This window comes from Catharus ustulatus, chromosome 31 (assembly GCF_009819885.2).
Source record: "Catharus ustulatus isolate bCatUst1 chromosome 31, bCatUst1.pri.v2, whole genome shotgun sequence".
Lineage (NCBI taxonomy): Eukaryota > Metazoa > Chordata > Aves > Passeriformes > Turdidae > Catharus > Catharus ustulatus.
Genome location: NC_046251.1, coordinates 2,253,068 through 2,276,729, shown reverse-complemented (window position 1 = coordinate 2,276,729; position 23,662 = coordinate 2,253,068). Strand labels below are relative to the sequence as shown.

Below are 23,662 nucleotides of genomic sequence, written 5' to 3'. Positions count from 1 at the left end.
ATCAACCAAGGAGCTCTCACAGGAAGAGACACAGTGCTAGCAGGAAAAGGGGGCACCCCAAGATGTTCAGCAGCCCCCAGGGGCCTGGGGAGCAGGAATCCCAGAATCCAAGATCACTGAGTCCAACCTGTAACCAATCCCCACCTTGTCAACCCAACCAGAGCACTGAGTGCCACATCCAATCATTCCTCAGACATCCCAAGGATGAAAATTCCTCCCTGAGCAATCCCTTCCAACGTCTGCCCACCATTTCCATGGAAAAATTCCTCCTGAAATCCCACCCAAGCCCTTGGTTGAGGAAGCAGGGAGCTGTTATTCCCAAGCTGGGGTCCCACCTGTGGGCTGGCGCCGCTGGTGGTAGATGTGCAGCGCTCCCCCCTTGTCCACCCGTGTCACCACCTGGTACTCGGTGCTGTTGAAGCGGTTGACGCGGATGACGCTGGTTTTCTGCTGGGCGTTGGCGTTGTCCGAGTTGGTGGCGTACAGGTAGTTTTCAAAGACTGTCAGCCCGTACAGGTGTTCGATCTGGAAGGTACCAGGTGGGTTTTTACACAAAGGGATTTAGGAGCTGTGAGAGCTGGGCTCTGAGATGCACAAACCCCCTGATCCCACCCCATGGCTCTTGGCCATCAGTGTTATCTCATCCATCACGGGCACAAAATCATCCTCAGCAGGATCATGCTCAGTGCTCTGCTGGACCACTAAAGCCACAACTGCAGAGTAGCAGCACTGGAGCTCCAATACCAACCCTGTCCCCTAAACTCACTCACCAGGATGCCCTGGATGATGGTGTGCCTGTTCTTGCCCTCATAGTCCACCACCTCGATGTAGTCCAGGTAGGCATCAGCCCAGTACACCAGGCGGTTCACCAGGTCCAAGGTGATGCCGTGAGGGAAGACAATCTTGCTATCCACCAGCTTGGTGCGGTTCTGCCCGTCCATGTCACAGCGCTCCACCTTGGGGATCTGCCCGTAGTCGGTGAAGAACACCTTGCTGTGAGAGAAGAGCAGAGCAGGGAGCTCAGAGCCAGGATGAGCTCTGGGACAGGGTGGATATGGATGTGTGGATCCCCACGGGGATGGCACAGAGTTCCCAGGAGTTTCAGATGTGTTGGTGCCACTGGAAGAGGCCCACATGCACACATGGGGTTGTACATGTTAAAACATGACCTGAGGCAGCTGCCTGTGCATCCCAGAGCTGCCCTGCCCAAAACAGCACAGCACAGCCAGGGATCAGCACTGCCACCACAGAGCCCAAGGGACCTAACTCAGTCACCTGTGAGGCTTGTCTGCACCAGCCCTGTTGGAGCCTGGAATGTCTCTCCAGGATCCTCTGCGATATTTGTTTGTTTATATGAAATACTCCCAATTTTCTGCTCAATAACACGAGCTTTTTCCATTCCAGCCAGGAGGAAAAGCAGTTGGTGAGGGGGGAATTTTCCTCTTTAGTGGTTACTCTGCTCTGCCCACCGTGGCCTCAGCCACACCAGCCCCCAGCTCCTGGGGGTTGGCAGCTGCCATGTGTGCCCTGAGCTGCTCCCATGATTCAGCATCCTGGCATCCCCATCCTCAGGGCTGTGCAGAAGGCAGTGGCTGGACACATGGGCACAAGGGAGCCACTCTGGTCGTTCTCAGAGCCACTTCAGCTCCCAAAAGCTGCAGCAAAGCTGGGACCACGCTGTGTGACACGAGTTGTGTCCTGTAGGACTGGGTGGGAAGTGTCCCTGCAGGGAGGGCTCACAGAGCTACAGGAAACCCCCACCCCAGAGGGGCAGGCCACCCTTGCCAATTGTCCCCAAGGACAGTGAACTCCCAGGACTCACCCCATGGCTGGGTCCAGCGCAATTCCCTTGGGATTGTAGAGCTCCAGGTCCAGCAGTGTGACACACGTGTCCCCGTTCTTGTTGCAGACAAAGATTCTGTCATCAATGTCATCCACAAAGTAGAAATTGCCCGTGAGCCAGTCGATGGCCATCTGCTCCACGTCTGGGCCAGGAGAGAGAGAGAGAGGGGTGAGGCAGGGAGGGACAGAGCCAGGAGCCCCCCGGGATCACAAACACCAACACAGCCGAGGAATGTGACCATGGGAGCCATGAACACCCTGGGACCTGCACCCATCCCAAGGATCTGCCCTGGTCACCCCACATGGAGCCACAGGGCTCCCACAGCACCCACAGAAACCTCTGCTCCCCAGGGAGATGGGACTGCTGCCCCCAGACAAGCCAGAGGCATCACACACAACCAGGAGAGCATCTGGTGTGAACACTGGGAGAGCATCCTTCAGAAATGCTGGGAATTCATCCTGCAGAAACACTGGGAATTCATCCTGCAGAAACACTGGGAATTCATTCTACAGAAACACTGGGAATTCATCCCACAGGAATACCAGCAGAGCAGGGGGAAGTTCTGCAAGGTGGGTGCTGCAGAAGGGAGCAGGCAGAAGGGAAGGGGCTCCAACACCAGCACCCAGATGGGACACGTGGCAATGGGGGGAGCTGAGGGCAGATCCTGCTGGGCAAGGTGGGAGCAGAGCTAATCCAGAGCTGCAGGGACACCCCGGGGCCTGGAGCAGGTGAGAGACAGCACCTGGCACGCAGCATGTGAGTATTTAATTAAACCAGTGAAAGCCTGTTAAATCGGATCAACCCAACGCGCCTGAATTCCTGCCTCGCCACCGGGTCAGTGCTCAGCACTGCTCAGCTCCTCCTGCAACCCCAGGCCAGAGGCCAGGCTGAGGGGCTGCAGCTCCCAGAGATCCCAAATGCTTTGAAGGGCTGTCCTTTGGATTAGTGCCCCCTGAGACCCCACAATGCTGCAGCACCACGGCCAAAATGGACAGGGATGGGGCACAGCAGCCCTGGCCAGAACAACCCAGGGGTCAGAGGGACCCAGAGAGCCCTGGAGGAAGGAGCAGGGATGGGGCACAGCAGCCCCACATCCCCAGGACCACAAGGTCAGCAGGATCTGGACAGTTCTGGAGGAGCAGGGATGGGACACAGCAGCCCCACATCCCCAGGACCACAAGGTCAGCAGGACCTGGACAGCTCTGGAGGAGCAGGGATGGGGCACAGCAGCCCCCCAACCCCAGGAACCCAAGGCCAGCAGGATCTGGACAGCTCTGGAGGACCAGCGATGGGGCACAACAGTCCCACAGTGCTAACACCTTGAGGTCAGAGGGACCTGGACAATTCTTGGAGGAACAGGGATAGAGCAGAGCAGCCACCCAGGCCAACAGGACTTGAACAGCTGGGGAGGAACAGCCTCTCAGCCTGAGCACCCTGTGCTCAGTGAGACCCAGAGAGCCCCAGAGGAGCAGGGACAGGGGCACAGCAACCCCCACATCCCCAGAACCCCAAGGTCAGTGAGACCCAGACAGCCCCAGTGGAGCTGGGCCAGACACCACTGAATTATTAACCAACGCAGGAGCTCGGGAGGGAAAACATGAATCAAGCCAGGAGGTTTTGCAATGCCCCCACCCACCCTGCTGCCGGGGTTTGCCTCGGAGTCCATCCACAATTCGGGCTGGGATGAGCCCACGGGATGAGCACGCAGTGATTTGGGGAGGCACAAACCCCAACCCCCATCCCTGAGCTATCCATACCAGCTCACTCAGCCCTTGGTGGCCCTGGGGACGGGGATGGGGACACAACTGGTCACACAGTGACCCCCCCTCCGGAAGGGTGAGGCCACGGCGCCCGCAGCCACCACCCGGCGAGAGGCAGCTCGTAAAAACAAGTGGAAACAGCCCGAGCCAAGGAATGAGCATCAACCCCAAACCGAGCCCAGAGCTGGGCTCCCAACACTGCCCAGGGCTGGCACAGGGCTCCTGCTCCAGCCAGGAACCCCCCCCCAGCTCCTGGGGCAAGAGGGGTTTGTGATGAGCAAAAACCACCTAAAAATGTACACTGGGGTGCCAAGGACCATGTTCCACCCCTGAGACAAAGTCCTGCTGTCACAACCAGCACCCACCACCCTCCCCTGCTCCTCAGCCAGCATCCCCAAACCCCCCTGTGACGTGGGGAGGGGGCGGCAGGGCCCTGCCGGGGCGAGAAAACACTTCAGCAAAAGGGATGTGCAAGAATTCCCCAAAAAAAGCAGGTCTTGGCTGGCGCCTGCGTGGCTGAGTCAGAGTCACAGGACCGGGGGAGCAATCCAAGCAGGGGCGGATGGGGAGCGTTGGCAGAACGGTTCAGGGGGCCCTCGCCCCCCACCCAGGGCTGCAGACCCCCAAATTCTCCTCCTCGAGGGGTTCCCAAGCCATCACCAGCACCCCTGCGAGCAGGAGCTGAGTCCAACCCAACGCTCAAAGAGGAATCCAAAGGGAAAACCAAGCCAAAAACAAGCCACAGACTTCCAGCCCCACGCTCCCCTCACACCCATCCTGCCACAGCCGCCTCCTCCAGGGCAGCAGAGGGTCCTGGTCCACCCGGGGGTCTCCGGACGGGCCCCAGCTCCGAGCAGGGCTGGGGGTGACGCAAGCACTTGCTCCTCTCCCAGGCTGTATTTTTGCAGCTGGAAAGCATTACCCTCCTCAAAGGCTTTTGTTTTCCAGCTTTGCTCCTTTCTCTCCCTGCTCACCATCCTCCCCTCTTCTTTGCAGGAATCACTTTTTATGTTTTTATTATTGTCATCATCATCATCATTGTTATTTTCATCATCATGGTTATTATTATTATTATTTTCAGCTCTTTCGTGTAGCCTCAGCTAAACCTGGATTTCCTCTTGAACTTTTGGTGGAAGCTAATTTAGAAAACATCTATTTTTAACCCCTGGCATTGGCCTGCAGAATCCTTAACCCCCCTCCTTCCCAATCTTTGGAGAGGGTGGAGTGGGGGGCACAGAGTCACCCCCTGTGTCCCTCTCACAGCCCAGGGATGCTGTGACAGCCATGAAAACACATCTTGAACCCGTCTGAAGGGACCAGCAGGGATGAACTCATGCCCTGAAGGGGTCAGACAAGATTTTAATGGAGAATCCAAAGGGCAGAGACCACCCCCCTCCCTCCTGCAGCCCCCCGCGGGTGCCTCTCCCCCCCAATTCCCATCCTGGAATCAATTCCTCCTCCTTGCTCAACCTCGGCGGGGCGTTGCGGGCGATTGCGACACGCCGAGCTCATTTCCCAAGATTTATTTATTTGAGAGCGTTTGGAAGGGAGCTGGTGGGGGCAGAGAGCGGGGAATGTCGGCTTTCCAAGGCTCTTCCTGGGACAGGCAGCCAAAAAATCTCCCAGGGACAGGGTCCAGGCCAGCAGCGCCACTCAGGGAGGTAGATGGAGGGAGGATGGAGGATGAGGGAGCACCAAAAACTTCATCAAAGTTGCAACTTCTGCAAACCCCAAAAGCCACCCGCACAGATGTTTCCTGGTTTCACACCAGCCACGGCCTGAGTGATCCCCACCGAGCTGTTCCTGCCACAAAATCCTGCGTGTCGCACCGTGCTTGGATTTTCCCTTCTCATAGAATTCCAAAATGGTTTGGGTCAGAAGGGATCTTAAAGATCATCTCAGTTCCACCCCCTGCCATGGGCAGGGACATCTTCCAATATTCCAGGTTGTTCCAAACCCCATCCAGCCTGGCCTTGGACACTGCCAGGGATGGGGCAGCCACAGCTGCTCTGTGAAATCCATTCCTCACAGGGAGGAATTTCTTCCTAAAATCCCACCTAACCCTGCTCTGTGTCAGTGGGAAGCCATTCCCTGTGCCTGTCACTCCAGACCACAGTACCAAGTCCCTCTCCAGCTCTCCTGAAGCCTCTTCAGGCCCTAAGAGAGGCTCTAAGCCTCTTCAGGCTCAGAAGAGGCTCTAAGCTCTCCCTGGAGCCTCCTCAGCTCCAGGTGAACACCCCCAGCTCTCCCAGCCTGGCTCCATGGCAGAACTCTCCAGCCCTCAGAGCATCTCCATGGCCACATCCTTCTTCTGCCAGGACCCCAGAGCTCCAGGTGGGACAGTCCCACTCCAAGAACTCCTTGTCACAGACCCCACATTTCCTCCTGGAGCTGCAGCCCGAGGTTCTCCCTCCTTTAACCTGGGCCACCCAATTTACCCCACTCCCAGTGAGGCACTGCAGGGCTGTGTGGGTTTTTTGGGGAAGGAGCTTTGCTGACCCAGCACATAACTTTGCTCTGCATGAATCAGTTGCTGTGCAGTCTGCAAACACATCAATTGTGGCCTGACAGGAGGAGGAAGGAAACACACAATCTTCCCTCGGATTAAAGCAGGGATTTCGACAGTCCCCAGACAGCTGCGAGGGGGACGCAGCCACACAGCAGCTCCTGCAGGGCTGAGCGAGGAAAAGGAGAAACCCCCTGGATCCACAGAGGTTCAACAAGCTCAGGAATCAATACAGTAAAAAATCCCTGAATTACAGAATCTCTGAGGATGGAAAAACCCTCCAGGACCATTGAGTCCAACCTGGGATCGATCCCTGCCAGAGCCCTGAGTGTCAGGTCCAGCTGTTCCTTGGACACCTCCAGGGATGGGCACTCCAGCCCCTTCCAATGCCTGACCACCCTTTCCATAAAGAAATTCCTCCTGAAATGTATGGATGTGGCATTTGGGGACATATTTCAGCAATGACCTGGGTTAATGGTTGGATCGAGGGTCTTAGAGGGCTTTTCCAACCTTAATAATTCCATGATTCTAAGTCTGGGAGAATCTCCACTTCCCAGCTAGCCCTAAGGGAGCACTCCCAGGACAGCAGGACAGGGATGGTGGGCAGGAGAGGCCCCAGCTGTGCTTGAAACAGCCAGAAACATCACTGGGCACAGAATTCCAACACCAAATCCTTCCCATTCTGGTGAGGATTTCCCCCAGCACACGGGACAGAGAACAGAGAATAGACTGACTTTAAATAAAGAATAATAAAGAAAAAAATGAAGAATATTGATGTCCAATAAATGCACAGCTATGACAACAGCCAGTTCTTACTTCCTCAGGGTGAACCAGCCCTGACACAAACCCCAAGTGCCTCAGGAGGTGCCGGGAGAACAGAGCTGCCCAAACATCCCGTGGAGACATCCCAGACACTGCATCTCCTGCTCCAGGCAGGGGCAAGCAGGGCTTGTGGCCAACTTGCCACCCAGTGAGACACCCAGGAGGGCGGGCAGCCACCCCAGGAGCCCCCCAGGCACCCAGGCACGCGGCCTGGGCGCACAAACAGCTTGGAAAAGTTGCCGAATGTTCCGGCTCAGAAACGCCGGCGGCAGCGCAGGAAGGGAGGCTCGTCAGGAATGCGCTCCCCAGGGCTGCTCAAATACATCGGTTTCCTACTTTTCCTTTTTATAGGGAATGATCCGTTTGATACATTTACATAATACCATAATCTGGAGGAATTTCTGTCTCTTCCCTCCACAGACATCCTCTCCCCGGGAGAACAAGCCCGTCTCTGTGACGGCACCGCGCTCCGTGGATAAACACTGCTCCTGGGGACAATTTTCTTTAATTAGAAGTATGTTAACAGGACAAGCACAAAGACAAACTCCTGCCCCGAAGGGCGCCGGACGGCTGGACAGACACCCCGAGCCCCCGAGGGTCCAGCACACCCCCCCTGCTCCCAGGAACAGCCAAGTCCTTGTGTCCCAGCAGGGCAGAGGGGACGGCAGAGGGGACGGCCACCACCACACACACGGCCACGGCCGTCACGTCAGCCTCGTTCCCTCAGCAAACCAGGCGCAAAAATAAATAAATTCACCCCCCTCTCTGCTGAGATGTTTCACTGCGAGGAGGAACCGCTGGGTGGAAGCCGGTGGCCCTCGGCCAGGATGTCTGACTCGGTGCTGGGATGGATCCCTGGGGCTCTGCGCACACTCACGCCCGTCCTGCACAAGCCAAACGTTCCTCGGGGGTGACACGGCACCCCCGGGCTGTGCAGCCCCCCCAGAGGGGACATCCCAGCCTGGGGATGGATGCTGGAGCACTGCCCTTCTCCTGGGAGCCCTGACCCCCAGTCCATGTTCTCTCTGTGCCTCCCCATTGCAACATCACTGCACTGAAAGGGAACCACGTCCAAGGGATCACTGGCACCTCTCCAGCCCCTCACTGTCACCATCCCCAGCTCCCCAGGGTGGGGACACCCCAAACTCGCCTCCTCTCCTGCCCCAGAGCAGCACCATGGCTGCATCTGAAGGGGAGCTGTGTCCAAGCAGTGTCTGGCACCTCTCCAGCCCCTCACTGACACCGTCTGCAGCTCCTCAGGGTGGGGACACCCCAAACTTTCACTCCTCCCCATGTCCTGGCTCAACCCCGCAGCGTCCCTGCAGAGCCTGGCGGAGGCACCGGAGGTGGGAAGAGCAGGAACAGGGATGGAACGAGCTCCGGGCTGCGTGGAGGGCAGCCAAGGGACTGCTAATTACTCTGCCTTAATGAGACCATTCCATGGGCACAAATATTCCACAGAGGCTGAGGGAGGGACGGGGCACTTGGCTTCCTTCTGGGTGAGAGGAGAGAGACACAGGCTCGACAGGAACTCGGGACTGTCACTGGGGTGATCTGGGAGGAGGGGGGATGAGAAAGCAGAAATGGGGCCAGCGTGGGCAGGAAAGGCTCCCAAGGGGCTCCCACAGTGAGGCTGGCACGAGGCAGGGTGGGATGGACACACAGATGTGTGCTGGGACAGACAGACGTGTGCTGGGACAGACACGCTGCGGTCCATGTGAAATCAAACCCATCCCTGGGCACGAGCATCCTGATGACTCAGGACATTCATGTCACTCTTTTGTCTCCAGCAATGTGGGAATGCAGCTCACAGCTCACCCCTGCCACCATGGCCTTATGAGGGGGGGGTCTCAGTTCCCCTGGGGAATTTATTTCTCTTCCCTATGAGGGGAAACACCAGCTAAGGGCAGTCAGAGGTGCTGGGCAGAGCCACGCAGGGTCCTGAGTGTCAGATCTTGGTTAACAGACCGATTAAAATCACCACCATGATGTTGGTGAATGAGTTGTGTGTGAATGCACAGCTCCAGACAAGGTCCTCAGTCCCTGTTCCCCCATCCCCTGTTCCCCCATCCCCTGTTCCCCCATCCCCTGCTCCCTCCAGCTCCTGCTCTCCTTCATCCCCTGTTCCCACTCAATCCCTGCTTTCCCATTTGGTCCCTGCTCTCTCCCCTTCTCCCATCCATCCTCTGCTCCCCTCATTCCCTGTTCCCCTATTCCCTGCTCCCCTCATTCTCTGCTTCACCCATTCATTTCCTGCCCTGTCCACCCCCTGCTCCCCCCATTCCCTGCTCCCCTCATTCCCTGCTCTCCTCATTCCCTGTTTTCCCCATCCCTTGCTCTCCCCATCCCTTGCTCTCCCCATCCCCTGCTCTCTCCAATCCCTGCTCCCCCTATTCCCTGCTCCCCTTATTCCCTGTTCTTCCCATTCCCTGCTCCCCCCATTCCCTGCTCTTCCCAATCCCTGCTCCCCCTATTCCCTGTTCCCCTCATTCCCTCCTCTTCCCATTCCCTGCTCTTCCCAATCCCCTGCTCTCCCTATTCCCTGTTCTCCCCATTCCCTGCTCTCCCCTATCTCCTTCTCCCCTCCATGTCTTGCTCCCATTTAACCCCTGGTCCCATTTATCCTCTGCTCCCATTTATTCCCTGCTCTCTCCCATCCCCAGCTCTCCCCCTGCTCCTGCTTTTCTTCGTCGCTGCAACAAGAACAGCCATAAACAGTTTAAAAAAAAAAACCAAAAAAAACCAACAGAAAGGAACCACGAGATGAAGTTACCAATCATCCCGCTCTCCTGCCAAGTGAGTTCACGTCGGAGCCTCTTTCTTGGCCAGGATGAGGCAGCAAGGAAGAAAAATAGCTTTCCATGCAAAGTGGGGGAAGAAATGTACTTGGATTCCTCTGCAGAGCAACACTGCCCTGAAATCAATCTGTCCCAGCACCCACAGCTCCTCTGCCCGCTGGCACTGGGACAGGCCATTCCCAGTGACAGGGCTGAAATGGAGTCAATGAAAACACCCTCTGAGCCGGGCAGGACGGGATTGATGCTGCCCAGGAAGGTGTTTAAATGGTGGCCAGATTGTCGGCATTTAGGGTTTATACTGCACTCGGGATCAAATGTCCTGATATTTCAAACCCCTTCCTGGGGGCTTGTTTTAGAAAGGAAAACAACAAACCTTAAACTGAGAAATAATAAATCACGGCACCTCCGCTGCTCTTTCCCAGCAGTCTCACATGGATCCTGCCAGGCTGCAGAATTTCTGCCTGCTGGGACTGCAAAGGAGCAGGGCTGGGACTGGGAAGGAGCAGTGCTGGGACTGGAAAAGAGCAGGCTGGGACTGGGATGGAGCAGGGCTGGACTGGGATGGAGCAGGGCTGGGACTGGGATGGAGCAGGGCTGGACTGGAAAGGAGCAGGGCTGGGACTGGGAAAGCAGTGCTGGACTGGGAAGGAGCTGAGCTGGGACTGGGAAGGAGCAATGCTGGGACTGGGAGAGCAGTGCTGGACTGGGAAAGAGTTGAGCTGGAACTGGGATGGAGCAGGGCTGGACTGGGAAGGAGCAATGCTGGACTGGGAAGGAGCAGGGCTGGACTGGGATGGAGCAGGGGTGGACTGGGAGAGCAGTGCTGGACTGGGATGGAGCTGAGCTGGGACTGGGAAGGAGCAATGCTGGGACTGGGAGAGCAGTGCTGGACTGGGAAAGAGTTGAGCTGGGACTGGAATGGAGCAGGGCTGGACTGGGAGAGCAGTGCTGGACTGGGAAGGAGCTGAGCTGGGACTGGGAAGAAGCAATGCTGGGACTGGGAAGGAGCAGGGCTGGGACTGGGAAGGAGCAGGGCTGGACTGGGAAGGAGCAGTGCTGGGACTGGGATGGAGCAGGGCTGGGACTGGGAAGGAGCAGGGCTGGGACTGGGATGGAGCAGGGCTGGGACTGGGAAGGAGCAGGACTGAGACTGGGAAAGTAGTGCTGGGACTGGGAAAGCAGTGCTGGGACTGGGAAGGAGCAGGACTGGGACTGGGAAGGAGCAGGACTGGGACTGGGAAAGCAATGATGGAGTGGGAGAGCAATGCTGGGACTGGAAAGGAGCAGGGCTGGGACTGGGAAGGAGCAGGGTTGGGACTGGGAAGGAGCAGGACTGGGACTGGGAAGGAGCAGGGCTGGACTGGGAAAGCAATGATGGAGTGGGAGAGCAATGCTGGGACTGGAAAGGAGCAGGGCTGGGACTGGGAAGGAGCAGGGCTGGACTGGGATGGAGCAGGGCTGGGACTGGGATGGAGCAGGGCTGGACTGGGATGGAGCAGGGCTGGGACTGGGAAGGAGCAGGGCTGGGACTGGGATGGAGCAGTGCTGGACTGGGAACGAGCAGGGCTGGACTGGGATGGAGCAGGGCTGGGACTGGGAAGGAGCAGGGCTGGGACTGGGATGGAGTAGGGCTGGACTGGGAAGGAGCTGAGTTGGGACTGGGAAGGAGCAGGGCTGGACTGGGAAAGCAGTGCTGGACTGGGAAGGAGCAATGCTGGGACTGGGAAGGAGCAGGGCTGGACTGGGATGGAGCAGGGCTGGGACTGGGAAGGAGCAGGGCTGGGACTGGGATGGAGCAGTGCTGGACTGGGAAGGAGCAGGGTTGGACTGGGATGGAGCAGGGCTGGGACTGGGATGGAGCAGGGCTGGGACTCGGATGGAGCAGGGCTGGGACTGGGAGAGCAGCGCTGGGACTGGGATGGAGATGTTCTGGACTGGGATGGAGCAGTGCTGGGACTGGGAAGGAGCCATGCTGGGACTGGGAAAGCAGTGCTGGGACTGGGATGGAGACATTCTGGACTGGGAAGGAGCCATGCTGGGACTGGGAAGCAGCAGCAGCAGAGCTGGGATGAAGCAGCACCAGCTCAACACCTGCCAGCACAATCAACGCATTCCCGGCATCACCAAGCTCCCGGTTCTGACCAGGCAAAAAGCCACAGAAAAGGGGAAAAGGAAAGTGAAAGAGTTTGAGAAGGGAAGGGGGAGGTCAGGAAGAGAGAGGCCACCCCAAGAGCCACAGAGAAGCCCAGTGCTCTGGCTCTGACACGTGTTCCCCAGTATTTTTCCACAGTCCAAGCAAAGGCCTCCTGCTTTCCCCTGAGAGCCGAGTGTCACCCGATCACAGCGCACCGGACACGGGGATTTAACGCCGCTGTCAACGCCACCGTGGAGACCCAGAGGTGACCTGCACAGTCTTGGGCTGCTGCCAGCTCAAGGTGGCCTCCTAAGGATGGTCCTGGCCTCTGGGCACACTCCAGGGAGGTGCTCCCACCTCCTGGTGTCACCTCTAGGGGACAGGGATATGAATCCAATGGAAGGAGGCACAAATCCCCCAGCACAGCTGCTTCCCTCGCTGTCCCAGCCCTGGGGCCATGGCTGAGCAATGAGGATTGCTCAAGGATGTGATCCCTTGATGACAGACAGCCCCAGGATAGGGGTACAAGGCCAGCAGGATAAGCTTGGAGAGCTGGGGGAGTTCTGGGGGCAGAATTCTCCAGCCAGGACACGGGAAGCAGCAGCACGAGAGCCCAGCAACAGATTTTAATTATTATTTTTTAGTGCTCTGTTTGGCTCTGAAATTCCTTGGAAGCCCAACTCCAAACAAACAAGGACATTGTCTGGGGAACCACGTGCAGGCTGGAATCTGTTTGAGAAAACCCACGGGATCACAAAGTCCCCGGAGGTCAAGGATCTGCCACGGAGCACAGAGGGTCCAAGGGGAGTGTGACAGCCCTGCCCTGGTCCCCAACTGTCCCTTGTCCCCCCTGTCACATGCCAGAGCGGTTCAGGGCTGACAGGGGGTTCACAGTGAACCCCCCTGTGCCATCCTGATGCTCCAAGGGATGGGAGCAGCCCCAGCACAGGCACGTGCCTCTGTCCTTGAGCATGATGCCTGCCAGGATCCTCCCGGACAGGAACACTGAGGGATTGTCACACGGAGAGGAGGAGAGGGACAGCAGGATGGGAGGAAGGATAAGACAAGCTGCCCTTGTTACAATTCAGTGCTGGCAGGAAGGACGAGCCCTTGTGCCTCATCCTCATCACGGGGGTGAGCACGGAGGGACACCGGGCTCCCAGGGCTGGCAGGACAGTGCCACTTCCAAGGTCCCTGGGGAGATGGGGACAGGCTGGACACATCATCCCACCTGTCCTGGCCATTGGCACCGTGCCCCACATGTCCCCCACGAGGTGCCCAGAGCGCCCCCAGCCCACTCCAATCGATGGCAATTCCAACACAAAGCAGGAATTTTTGTAAGAGAAACGGACGGAAGGATTCACCAGGCTGATTTTTAGTGTGTCCCCAGAAAAAGACCTGGGGGTAGGGAACCAGCCAGCTCAGATCAACTGAGAAAATCAGTGCCTGTGACAAATATCCACGGGCAGCGAGGTGGGAGCCGAGGGGACGGCGCTGCAGGAAGCGCTGCGGCTGCCGAGCCTGCGGAGAGCAAAAAGCTTTGGGAGTGTAAAGAGCAGGGGAACAGCAAAGCTCTGAGGACAGCGGGTCGTGCCAAGGGCTGTTAACAGCCTTCATTTAACACATCTCCCACAGCACAAGTGACAGCAATCTCTGCAGGAGGGGAGCAGGACAGGGAGGCAGGGGAGCCAGGCTGTGGCACCGAGCATCCCAGACCTCCTCTGGCAGCTGGAGCTGCTGCTTTCCAGCCCCTCAGCATCAATCTCCCCCCATCAGATGCCAGCTCAAGCCCCATTAGCAGCAGGCACCAGGGAGGCCCCGCTCCTGCTGGGAGCAGATAATGCCATAAAGAAGCAAATAAAGAGGGAAACCACTAATTGGATTCATGGGTCTCGCCAGTGTCCTGCTGGAGAGTGACATTATCTGTTCATCCTGACCCCCAGCACCCGACTCGGAGTTGGGGGAATTCACTCCTCCACTTCCTTTGTGCTGATGAACAAGCCTCACCCTGAGGGAGCCTTCAGAGAACAGAGATCCCCTAAATCTCAGAGAGCCCCCCTAAATCCTGGGAGGGGAGTGGGAAACCAAGCCCTGTCCTGCCCAACTCCGCATTATCGCCTGTGAGAGCAAAGGGTGAGGCCTCTCCCTAAAAATACACCCTGCCCTAAAAATACACAGGGTGAGCTTAAATTAACCGTGCACACACACCCTGAGCAGCGCCCACAGCCTGCCCAGCCCAGCCACATGCAGACCCCAGGACCCCCAGGACCCCCAGAACCCCCAGGACCCCCAGGACCCCCAGGACCCCCAGGATCCCTGCTCACACCCCACTGCCCTCAGCAGAGAATCACTCTGGGCTCCAAGATCCACCCAGGACCTTCACTCCTTTGCAGAGATCCATTCATAGGAGTTCAATTTGCTGGATGAGCCATTGCTCATGCAGTGAGTGGGGGAAGGGGATTCCTTTTGCTTCAGGCCCCCCGGAATCCTCCCTAATTTCAGGAGGCAAAGGATACCCCAGAGGGGATGACACCAGGGAAGCAAAAACCTGACAGAGCCCCACTGCAAACCCCAGATCCCCCAGTATCCAGATCAGAGGATAAAACCAGTGACAGAAATGATGTCCCAAATCCCAGCTCTCCAGCTGTGACACCCACTCTCCTTCCTTATGGGGGGACCCCACCAGCCCCACTGCTCTGTGCAGGCAGGGAAGGTGCTGGAAGCCCACAAGGATGCCCCCTTGTACTCAGAAAGCACCAAAATCCCAACCAACAACTCTCCCTCCTGTACTGACTGCAGAGCTGGGACCAGCAAGCTCAAACAGGACACGGAGCTGTAACCACGCTCGTGCTGGCCATGGAGCCACCAGCAGAAGGAAACTGCCACCAGTCACTCACATTGTGACTCAGTGGCACCCACAGAGCCACCTTTGAGCTGGGAGTTTGTTCTTGGTCACTTTTTGGGGTGGGACTCAGTCATTTTTTAGGGTGGGACCAAAGGAAGCAAGAACTGCCACCCCAAAACCTGCTGCACAGGTAGCAGCTGCACTCCTCCCTGTATCCCTTTTCCTCATATCTACACACCAAGAAACAACAAAACTTGATAGAAATAATAATAAAAAGGAAGGGAATGACCTGTGGGAAGCTGCCTCCTCAATTTCACCCATCACAGCCTGGAGCAGACTCAAAGGATTGGGGATGGGGGAGCAGGACGGGGGGAACGGGCACTCACGGTGCAGGCTCAGGGAGATGTTGATCGACCTTTCTTCCACAAAACCCTTCAGGTTGGGGATCTTGGCACACTTGAGGATGGTCTGGGAGGCACTGTCACCCACGTGGACCCAGCACACCGTGTCCTCCACGTAGTTGAAGTCCATGGCCGTGGTCTGCTTGGCGCTGGTGGGGGTGATGTTGGGCACGGGGGCCCCGCTCAGGTACGTGGCCAGAATGTTCTGGGAGTTGGCAATGAGCAGCACAGGAGGGCGATCCACGGGCTCTGGGGGCAAAGAGGGGACAATGGGGTCAGGGCACACCTCAACCCCGTGGCTGTAACCCCAGGGAGAGCCCAGGGAAGGGTCATGATCTGCAGAGCTGTCCCAAAGCACTGCACTGCCCCTGTCAAAGCTCTCACCGTTCTTGGCTTTGCAGGATCTGTTGTCTGGCTGCAGGAGATACCCCTCGACACAGCTGCACGTGTAGGAGCCCTCTGTGTTGCTGCATGTCTGGCTGCAAGTCCCATACACGGTGCATTCATCAAAGTCTGGGAAAAATAAGAAAAAACGCAAGGTTTGGACCAGGAAAAAACCCTCCTTTGCTGCCTGGAGAGGGAATGAAGCTCCCCACTTTCTCCAAGGTGGAGCTGGAGAGGAGGGGGTGATCCATGAGCCAAAGGGACCCTCACACCAGGCTGCCAAGGAATCCAAGGGACCCTCACATCAACCCTCTGAGGAGTCAAAGGGACCCTCACATCAACCCTCTGAGGAATCCAAGGGACCCTCACATCAGCCTCCAGAGGAATTAAGGGACCCTCCTATTGGCCTCCCAAGGAATCACCTTCCATGACCAGGCAGGCAGCCCCTGTTCCCTGCTCCAGCATCAGCTGCAGCAGGACAGCCCCTGCCTGCCCACTGAGCCTCCCCCAGCCCTGCACCTCCATTCCCATTCCAAATCCCTCTAATCTCCAGCTCCCAACCCCTAGCTCAGCTGCTCTTTCTTCTGGCAGATGAAAGTGATGTATCCCCCAGAGCTCTGTGCCAGAGCAGGGAATGGGCCCTTCCACCACATGAAAGGGATGGAGCCATCACAATCTCTCACTTCCAGATTTGTTTCCATCACACCGATGCCATCAATCCTTGCTGTGACCCTCTCCTGTTTTTCCCATCCTCTCTGAGGCAGGGACACCAGGAGCATGCACCACCCCTGACTCTATACACAAAGACAAAGCCTTTTCCTTATTCCTAGTATTCCTCACTCAGGCTTTTGGGATCCACATCCACAGTGGAGGGAGTCCCATCCCATGGATCCCATCCCATCCCATGGATCCCATGGATCCCATCCCACCCCATCCCATGGATCCCATCCCATCCCCAGCACTGCGGGACAGCTGCACTGGCCACATCCCCAAGGAGCCAGGGTCACCAGCATGGAGTGAGGGCTCTGCCCACCCCAGACCCACCTCTGCAGCTCCTCCTGTCCTCAGCCAGCTGGAAGGAGTGGTTGCAGTAGCAGACAGGGCCGGACAGCGTTGGTGCACAGTGGTGCTGGCAGCCCAGAGCTGAGCAGTTGGCCAATTGTTCTGTGGGGACAGGGAAGATGGAAGAGAGATATTATCACCAGGGATGAACAGGATGGACACCAAGGACCAAGGGTTGGGTGAGCAGGACCACCAGACACCCCACCAGGATTTGCTGGAGGACTTCACACTGCTCCCACCTCCCCAGAGAGGAGAGGACTGAGCCCCTCAGCAGAGGGAGGACATGTGGGATACAAGGCTGCTCCAGGGAGGGGGGTCTGAGCAGCCCCTGCCATCCCCAGTGCTGCTGACCTGGCACCCCTTGTGCAGGGGATGCAGCTCCAGGGCATCCTGAAGGATGTGGATGCACCAGAGAGCCCCGAGCTCCTCTCCTGTCCAACCCTGGAGTGCTCAGAGGGGACAATGTAGGGGCTCAGCACAGGGGCTCCACTGGCATTAGCACCTCAGGATGTCTTCAAGGGCAGCAGAGAGTCCCCAACTCCCTGGGGAAGCAGGATGGAGGGGCAATGGTCCAGCAGGCAGAGTGGGAACAGGAGTTGGGGTGACAATTTGGGGTGATGGCTCAGGGTGACAGTTCGGGGTGATCACTTGGGGTGACAGCTCAAGGTGACAGCTCAAGGTGACAGCTCGGGGTGACAGCTCACCTGCCCAAGCCTGGGGCAGTGGCAGGCTGGGACTCACAAGCAGCTGCCAGGAAATGCAGGAAATGCCTCCCTGGGGCGGCACCAGCCACGGGCAGGGGGGACTCGGCATCCGGCTCAAGCACCACCGAGGGCTGGAGGCCCCAGCGTGCCCAAACCTGCGAGCACCAGGTGCCCAAATCTGTGAGCACCAGGTGCCCAAAGCCCTGAGCAGCTGCCCCAACACGGCTCACGTGGCTCACGTGCTGCCTGGCCATGAAAAATCAGATCCCACTTAAGTAATGAGAGCTCTTACTGAAATATTACTTCTCAGCTCAAGCACAGCTGCAGGGGTTGCCCTGGGCTGCTCCCATGGGATCCAGGCAGTGGAGAGGAGTAAGGAGCCCTTTGGAGTCAGGGGGATTTGGTGGAGTGGGACAGGAGCCCCCCAGCCCAGGCAGGGCAGGGTTGGGGAGCACAGAGGCTCTGGAGAGCAGGGTCAGGCCAGGACACACGTTTCTGAGCGATTAATCTGCACAGCAGCACGCTGGTTTAGGGAGTTTTCCAGCAGGATTAGCCACGGGGACAGGCCAGGAGGGGGGACAAAGCTCCTGAAAATTAGGAAAAAACCACAGTGGTATCTCTTATCTGGACCAGAACCCCAGGCCTGGAGCTTTTAAACCCAGGAGACAATGCAGCTATTTCATGGCTGCAGGCTCAGGAATGATGGGCATTTCACTTCCAAGCGGCTCTGGATAATCTCTGGATCTATGACTGTGCTGAGCTGAGCGTGGTGGGGCTCACACTCACCAGGAGAAAGCAGGGACCTCACCACTCCTACCCTACCCTGTTGGGGACACTTTGTGCCCCCCCAAACCTACCCCGGCAGTGCGGGCCCTCGTCGGAGCCGTCGAAGCAGTCGTGGAGCCCATTGCAGAGTTTGCTCATGTGGATGCAGAGCTCAGTGCCCAGGCAGTTGTGCTCGTTGGGTTGGCAGCGGGACACTTTGCTCTGGGGACCTGCAGGGCACCAAAGGGCACAAGGGTCAGCACAGGGACCGTGACCCCCCGGGTGCCAACACCCTCCGTGTCCCGAGGCCGTGGCACAGGCAGGTTCATGGGGGCCCCTCCGAGCCCAGCACAAGGAGACTTAATCTCCATTATTAACTGGAAAAATTACAAAGGAAGCCAGGCTTTACTTTTAAGCTCCTCTGAAAAGAAGCAAGGCATGGAGACAAACAACAAACACACCATAAATCCATTAACGGCCTCAAACTCCGGGAAAAGCTCCTGCAACATCCAGCACGGCTTTACCCCGGGTTGGGGGTGGCTGCAGGGGTGACAACGAACCCTGGCACAGCCCTGACCCCCTCCATGGGGTCTCCTCCTCTCCCTGCCCCAAATCCACGTTTCACACAGCTACCAAGACATCTCTGCCCAGCCAAAACACTAAAATCCCATTTTCCAGGGGCTGTTCATGCCTCACCCTCCAAAACACTAAAATCCAAAACACTAAAATCCCATTTTCCAGGGGTTGTTCATGCCTCACCCTCCCCTCAGCAGGGCTGGCAGAAATAGCTCTGTGGATCCCCCCAGGCCCCCACTGAGCAGAGAGAAGGGCACAGCACACACCGTGTCCAGGCACAGTCCCATTTTAGCCCAGTCACCTTCACCAGAGCCTCCAACAGCGGAGTTTGCCCTAAATAAGCTCCAGCTCTCCTTGGAGAGGAGTGTTACATCACACACAGAGCTCTGTGTGCCGGTACATCCTCACCCCACACAGCTCCAGGCAGCTCTGACGGACACTGGATGTGATCCCACCGTGACCCTTGGGCTCCCAGGAGGGGATAAAAGCTCTTGGAATCACATGGAGCTGTGGGAAGGGGACCACAAAGCCCAGGGGTTGTGACAACCCCCCCTCCTTGAGCACAGGAGCCCCACACCAAGCAAGATCCTCAATCCATCCCAGCCAAAACTTCCTCTGTCCATCCTGGGCAGTGACCCCCATTTCTGCTCAAAAGATGCCTGAAAAGCAGGAATCCAACAAGTTCCAGATACCAGATCACTCCCTTGAGTCTCAAACATATCCCAGTGAGCTGACTGGGGGCACTGGGGTGATGGGATCCTCCAGGATGCTCAGGCTCTGTCACAGCCAGCAGGGATTTGAGCTTTCCCAGCCCCAGAGCACCCAGCAGATGATTCCTGGGAGAATTTTTTACCAGCTGCCACTGCAGAGATTTATTTTTTGCAGAAGGTGGGTTCCCTGTAATTGCGAATTATGGGTTAATTAAGTAACGTCAATATATGGACCAGGAGAACGGAGGGGCTGAAGTGAAGCACCCAATTCATCAGTCAGAGCTGCTCTGCCGCGTCCATTATTCCCTGCAAAGAGCCTGGATCAAACCACTTATCCCAAACAGGGCAGGATTAATCCACAAGCCACTTTGTTTGCTTTTGACCGTGTTGGCGCTAATAAATGAGCCAATTTATTACATGTGACAAGCTTGTGGTACACCCCAAGGAGCCGAATTAGATAGGAATGTTTAACCTCGAAAAACCACTCAGAAAAAAAAAAAGGATAGAAGAAAAGCAATTCTTCCTCCTGCAGTTGATTTGGCAACAGCCCAGGGAGATGCAGATGGGAGGAATACAATGAGGGAAGAGGCTGGAGGAGCTGGGGTGGGATGGTCCCGCTTGTCCTGTCAGGATGGACATGGGTGGCAGCACTGAGGGTCCTGGTGCTGCCTCTGGGTCACTTCTGAACTCATCAGGACCGTGCCAACAGCAGATCCAGCACAGCAAGATGAGGGATCCGAGGGCTCCTTGATCTCCAACAGGATGGAGGCTCTTGTCCAAGTGTTTTCCTCTCAGGAAAGCTCCATGGAGCAAAAAACTCTGCAAGAATCGTGTGCGAGCCACTCACACCAAATCAGCAGCACTGGGGACAGGAAGAGAACACCTGAGCAAAGCCAGGGAATACTTCAAAGGATTCCCTAGAGAGGAAAAGCTGGCACGTGCCCGACAGCATTTCAGGAGGCTCCAGGAGAACGTCAGCGCCACGCAAACGCCGCAGCACCAAAGGACGCGGCAGCCTCGGCAGCCCAGCTCAAACACAGATTAAATGAGAGTAATAAAAGTCATTCTCCCCCTGCCAGAGAGATAAGGGGGATGAGAGGCTGCTGGAAGCCCCGGTGCCAGAGTGGCGTGAGAAAAGCCGGCCTGGCAATCCCGGAGATAGCGGGGGCCCGTGCTGACAGGTCAGGAACGAGCCTGGGCAGGAGCAGGAGGGAGGCTCCACTCATCCCCTGGCCCATGGCAACGGCACAGGTGTGCCCTGGAACCCCAATCTCCATGTCCTTGGGGGGCACAGCATCACCCTAACTCCCCTCCAGGGTCTAGGGGTGCAAAGTGGGAATGGGGGGAGATGGGCAGAGCCCCTCCAGGTGCGCAGAAATCAGCTGGGGAGGGAATTGCTCTCGAAGAACTGAGAGATTCCAAAGTTTGGGGGTTGTGGTGGTGATGGAAACACATGGACTCAGTGCCACACATGGTGGTGAGGAGAGAGGAGATGCCAGGCTTTGCTCTGTGTCTCACAGAGGCTCCCAACTCCCTGTCCTGGGAGTGCCAAGCGTGTTCCGAGGGGCACAGGGGCAGTGGGGGTCCCGTGTCCTCCAGGGATGAACCCTCAGAGGGTTCGGACCAAACCAAGAGTCTTCCAACATCCATGACCTCCACACAGAGGTGCATCCACAGTACCAGAGGCTGCTCCTGGCACCAGGCCCCCTCACCAGCCCCAAGGAAGAGAGATGAAGAAGGTGGGAAGAGCATCCAAGGGGTCCCTGCTCCGGTCACCTGCGCACGCGGAATCGAGCACGGATGCACACAGCAAGCGGAACATGCCAATCAGGACGGATTTCTTCCAGCCTCCAAGCCCTCCTGCTGTAATTTTCCAGGGCTGCTGATTGACTGGAGCCAGCCAGCCCATCCCAGCCCCCCATCCCTCCCACGGAGGGGCCGTTGCATCATTTTGCCTTAAGGAATAAACAAACCCGGAGCCGAACCAGAAACTGCTCTGGAGGAGAAGGTTCTGCCAAGCGCAGCGTGAAGTGGGAATCTGGGAGGGAGAGCTGGGACAGGGGACCAGGAGATTCTGCTGGGCCCTGTGGTGGTCTGGAGTCCTGGGACATGGGGACAGGTGGTTCTTGCTCCAGGCCAGCCAGAGCAGAGCTCCTGGCACAGTGGGACTGGCACAGCCACCATCCCTGGTGTCACCACAGCTCCCATCCCTACACCTCACCTAACCCATCCCAATTCTCTATGTCCTTCCAGGGTGACTCTACCACCCCATCTGAGGCAGGAGCACCTCCAGAGCAGTGTCCCAAGTGGCTCCACAAGCTCAAACCAGCATCCTAATCCCAAAACACATCTGGGACAGCGATGTCACCTTTCCAGCTGCTCCCTGGAACTCTCAGAGACCTCCTCCCCTCACTCCCCACACCCAGGAATGCCGAGGTGCTGAGGACAGGGTGACACTGTTGCTGACTCTTCCTTCCTGGTGCACATCCATTTTGGTGGAAACAAACACAGATGAGTGATTGGGTTGGTTTGGAACCATGGACGGATTCATGGATGGATGGATGGACGGACGGAATGGACACCCCCCACCCCAAAGGGCTGTGAGGAGAACTGAGGTAGAACGTTGCTGCTCTGGAACACCCATGGAGAGATGGAGCAAACCCAGAGGAAGAGGATTAGGAAGGAAAAGCATACATACATATCTCGGGAGATTCATCCGAGCCATCCGGACAATCCTTCTCCCCGTCACAGCGCCAGCCCTTAGATATGCACGTAATCTGATCTTTGCATGCAAACTGTTTGGGGCTACAAGTCTTCGGTGCTGGATGAGAAAAGAAATAATGATAATAAACAACATCAGTTTCTTCCCAAGGACAAGTTGTTTCAAAAGAAAAATCAAATTTCAATTAAAGGGCGAGATTGGTTTGGGGGTTTTTTTTTGGGGGGGGGGGATGATTTCTTTCCTATGGCTTGGCAGAAGTTTGAGCCCGGCACCGGATCCATCAAGCCTGCCCCTAAGGAAAGGAGGAAATTTAAACTGGAGCATTAATTACACCGGGAGAAAACAGGAGTCGAGCACTGTGATGCGCTCACAGATTTTAAAGATCATTTAACTTGGATGAATTAGCTCCTGGGAGCCAGAGGCGCTTCGTTTTCTGAGCTAGGCAAGAGAAAAACAGGGAAAAAAACAAGAAAACCCAAATGAGAACAAATTAAAAAGTAATGTTTTTTTAAATCATGAGGACAACAGCAGGATGGGGATCCATCCATCCCATGTCCAGCCCAGGGAAGGGTGACCCCACATCCCTCACCAGACACACAGGGAGGGAAAATGGACAGTGAAAATCAGCAGGAAAAGCCAAAATCCAGAGTGTGGGGAGGGAGAAAGGCTGGGAAGAGCATCCTGCCCATGCCTTGGGGGGTCACTGAGATGGGAGAGTCACTGAAATGGGGGAGGCACTGAAATGGGGGGGTCACTGAGATGGAGATTACTGAAATGGGGGAGTCACTGAAATGGGGATTACTGAAATGGGGGTCACTGAAATGAGGAGGGTCACTGAAATGGGGGAGGTCACTGAAATGGGGATTACTGAAATGGGGGTCACTGAAATGAGGAGGGTCACTGAAATGGGGGAGGTCACTGAAATGGGGGAGTCATTGAAATGAGGACAGGCACTGAAATGGGGACTACTTAAATGGGGGAGTCGCTGAAATAGGGAGTCACTGAAATGGGGGAGTCACTGAAATGGGAGGGTCATTGAAATGAGGGGGTCACTGAAATCAGGGTCACTGAAATGGGGGGTCACTACAGGCCCCAAACATGGTGGGGGGGCAATGGGGGGGTCACTGAAACAGGGGGTGACTGAAATGGGGGTGACTGAAATGGGGGGGGTCACTGAAATGGGGGGGTCACTGAAATGGGGGTCACAGCCATGGGGGGGTCACAGCCACGAGGGGGTCACTGAAATGGGGGAGTCATTGAAATGGGGGAGTCATTGAAATGGGGGAGTAATTGAAATGGGGGGGCGTCACTGAAATGGGGATTACTGAAATGGGGGTCACTGAAGTGGGGGTTACAGCCATGGGGGGGTCACAGCCATGGGGGGGTTACTACCCAGCCCCAGCCCTGGGGGTGGCCGGAGCTCTTGCAAACCCAACACAACCGTGAGCCCTTGCTCAAGCAAAGGCAGCCACACACGCAACTCCCAAAACATTCATCTCGTGGCATCCCTGCTCTCCTGCCAAATTCCCCGCTCCCAGGATCCACTTCACTTCCTGCTCAGCTCGGGAAAGGGAGGGGGTCTCTGTGTCTGCATCCTCCTCCTGCCTTGGGGCTGCTCCACAGCAAGGGA

At 56.9% G+C, this 23,662-nt stretch overlaps 1 protein-coding gene across 4 annotated transcripts in view; it reads right to left on the bottom strand.

Moving 5' to 3' along the window:
* LRP1 (LDL receptor related protein 1) overlaps nt 1-23,662 on the bottom strand; it is an 82,247-nt gene that overhangs the window by 44,683 nt on the left and 13,902 nt on the right. For 3 of the 4 annotated variants that reach the window (XM_033083158.2, XM_033083159.2, XM_033083160.2), the window contains exons 2-9: nt 22,009-22,131; nt 18,117-18,254; nt 16,538-16,657; nt 15,494-15,622; nt 15,095-15,358; nt 1,823-1,985; nt 771-993; nt 336-525 (exon numbers count right to left, since the gene is read on the bottom strand). In XM_033083158.2, the coding sequence (XP_032939049.1) occupies nt 336-525; nt 771-993; nt 1,823-1,985; nt 15,095-15,358; nt 15,494-15,622; nt 16,538-16,657; nt 18,117-18,254; nt 22,009-22,131 (1,350 nt within the window). Of the gene's footprint in view, nt 1-335; nt 526-770; nt 994-1,822; nt 1,986-15,094; nt 15,359-15,493; nt 15,623-16,537; nt 16,658-18,116; nt 18,255-22,008; nt 22,132-23,662 lie in introns of those variants that run through there. The other variant, XM_042780078.1, reaches the window with a different exon arrangement.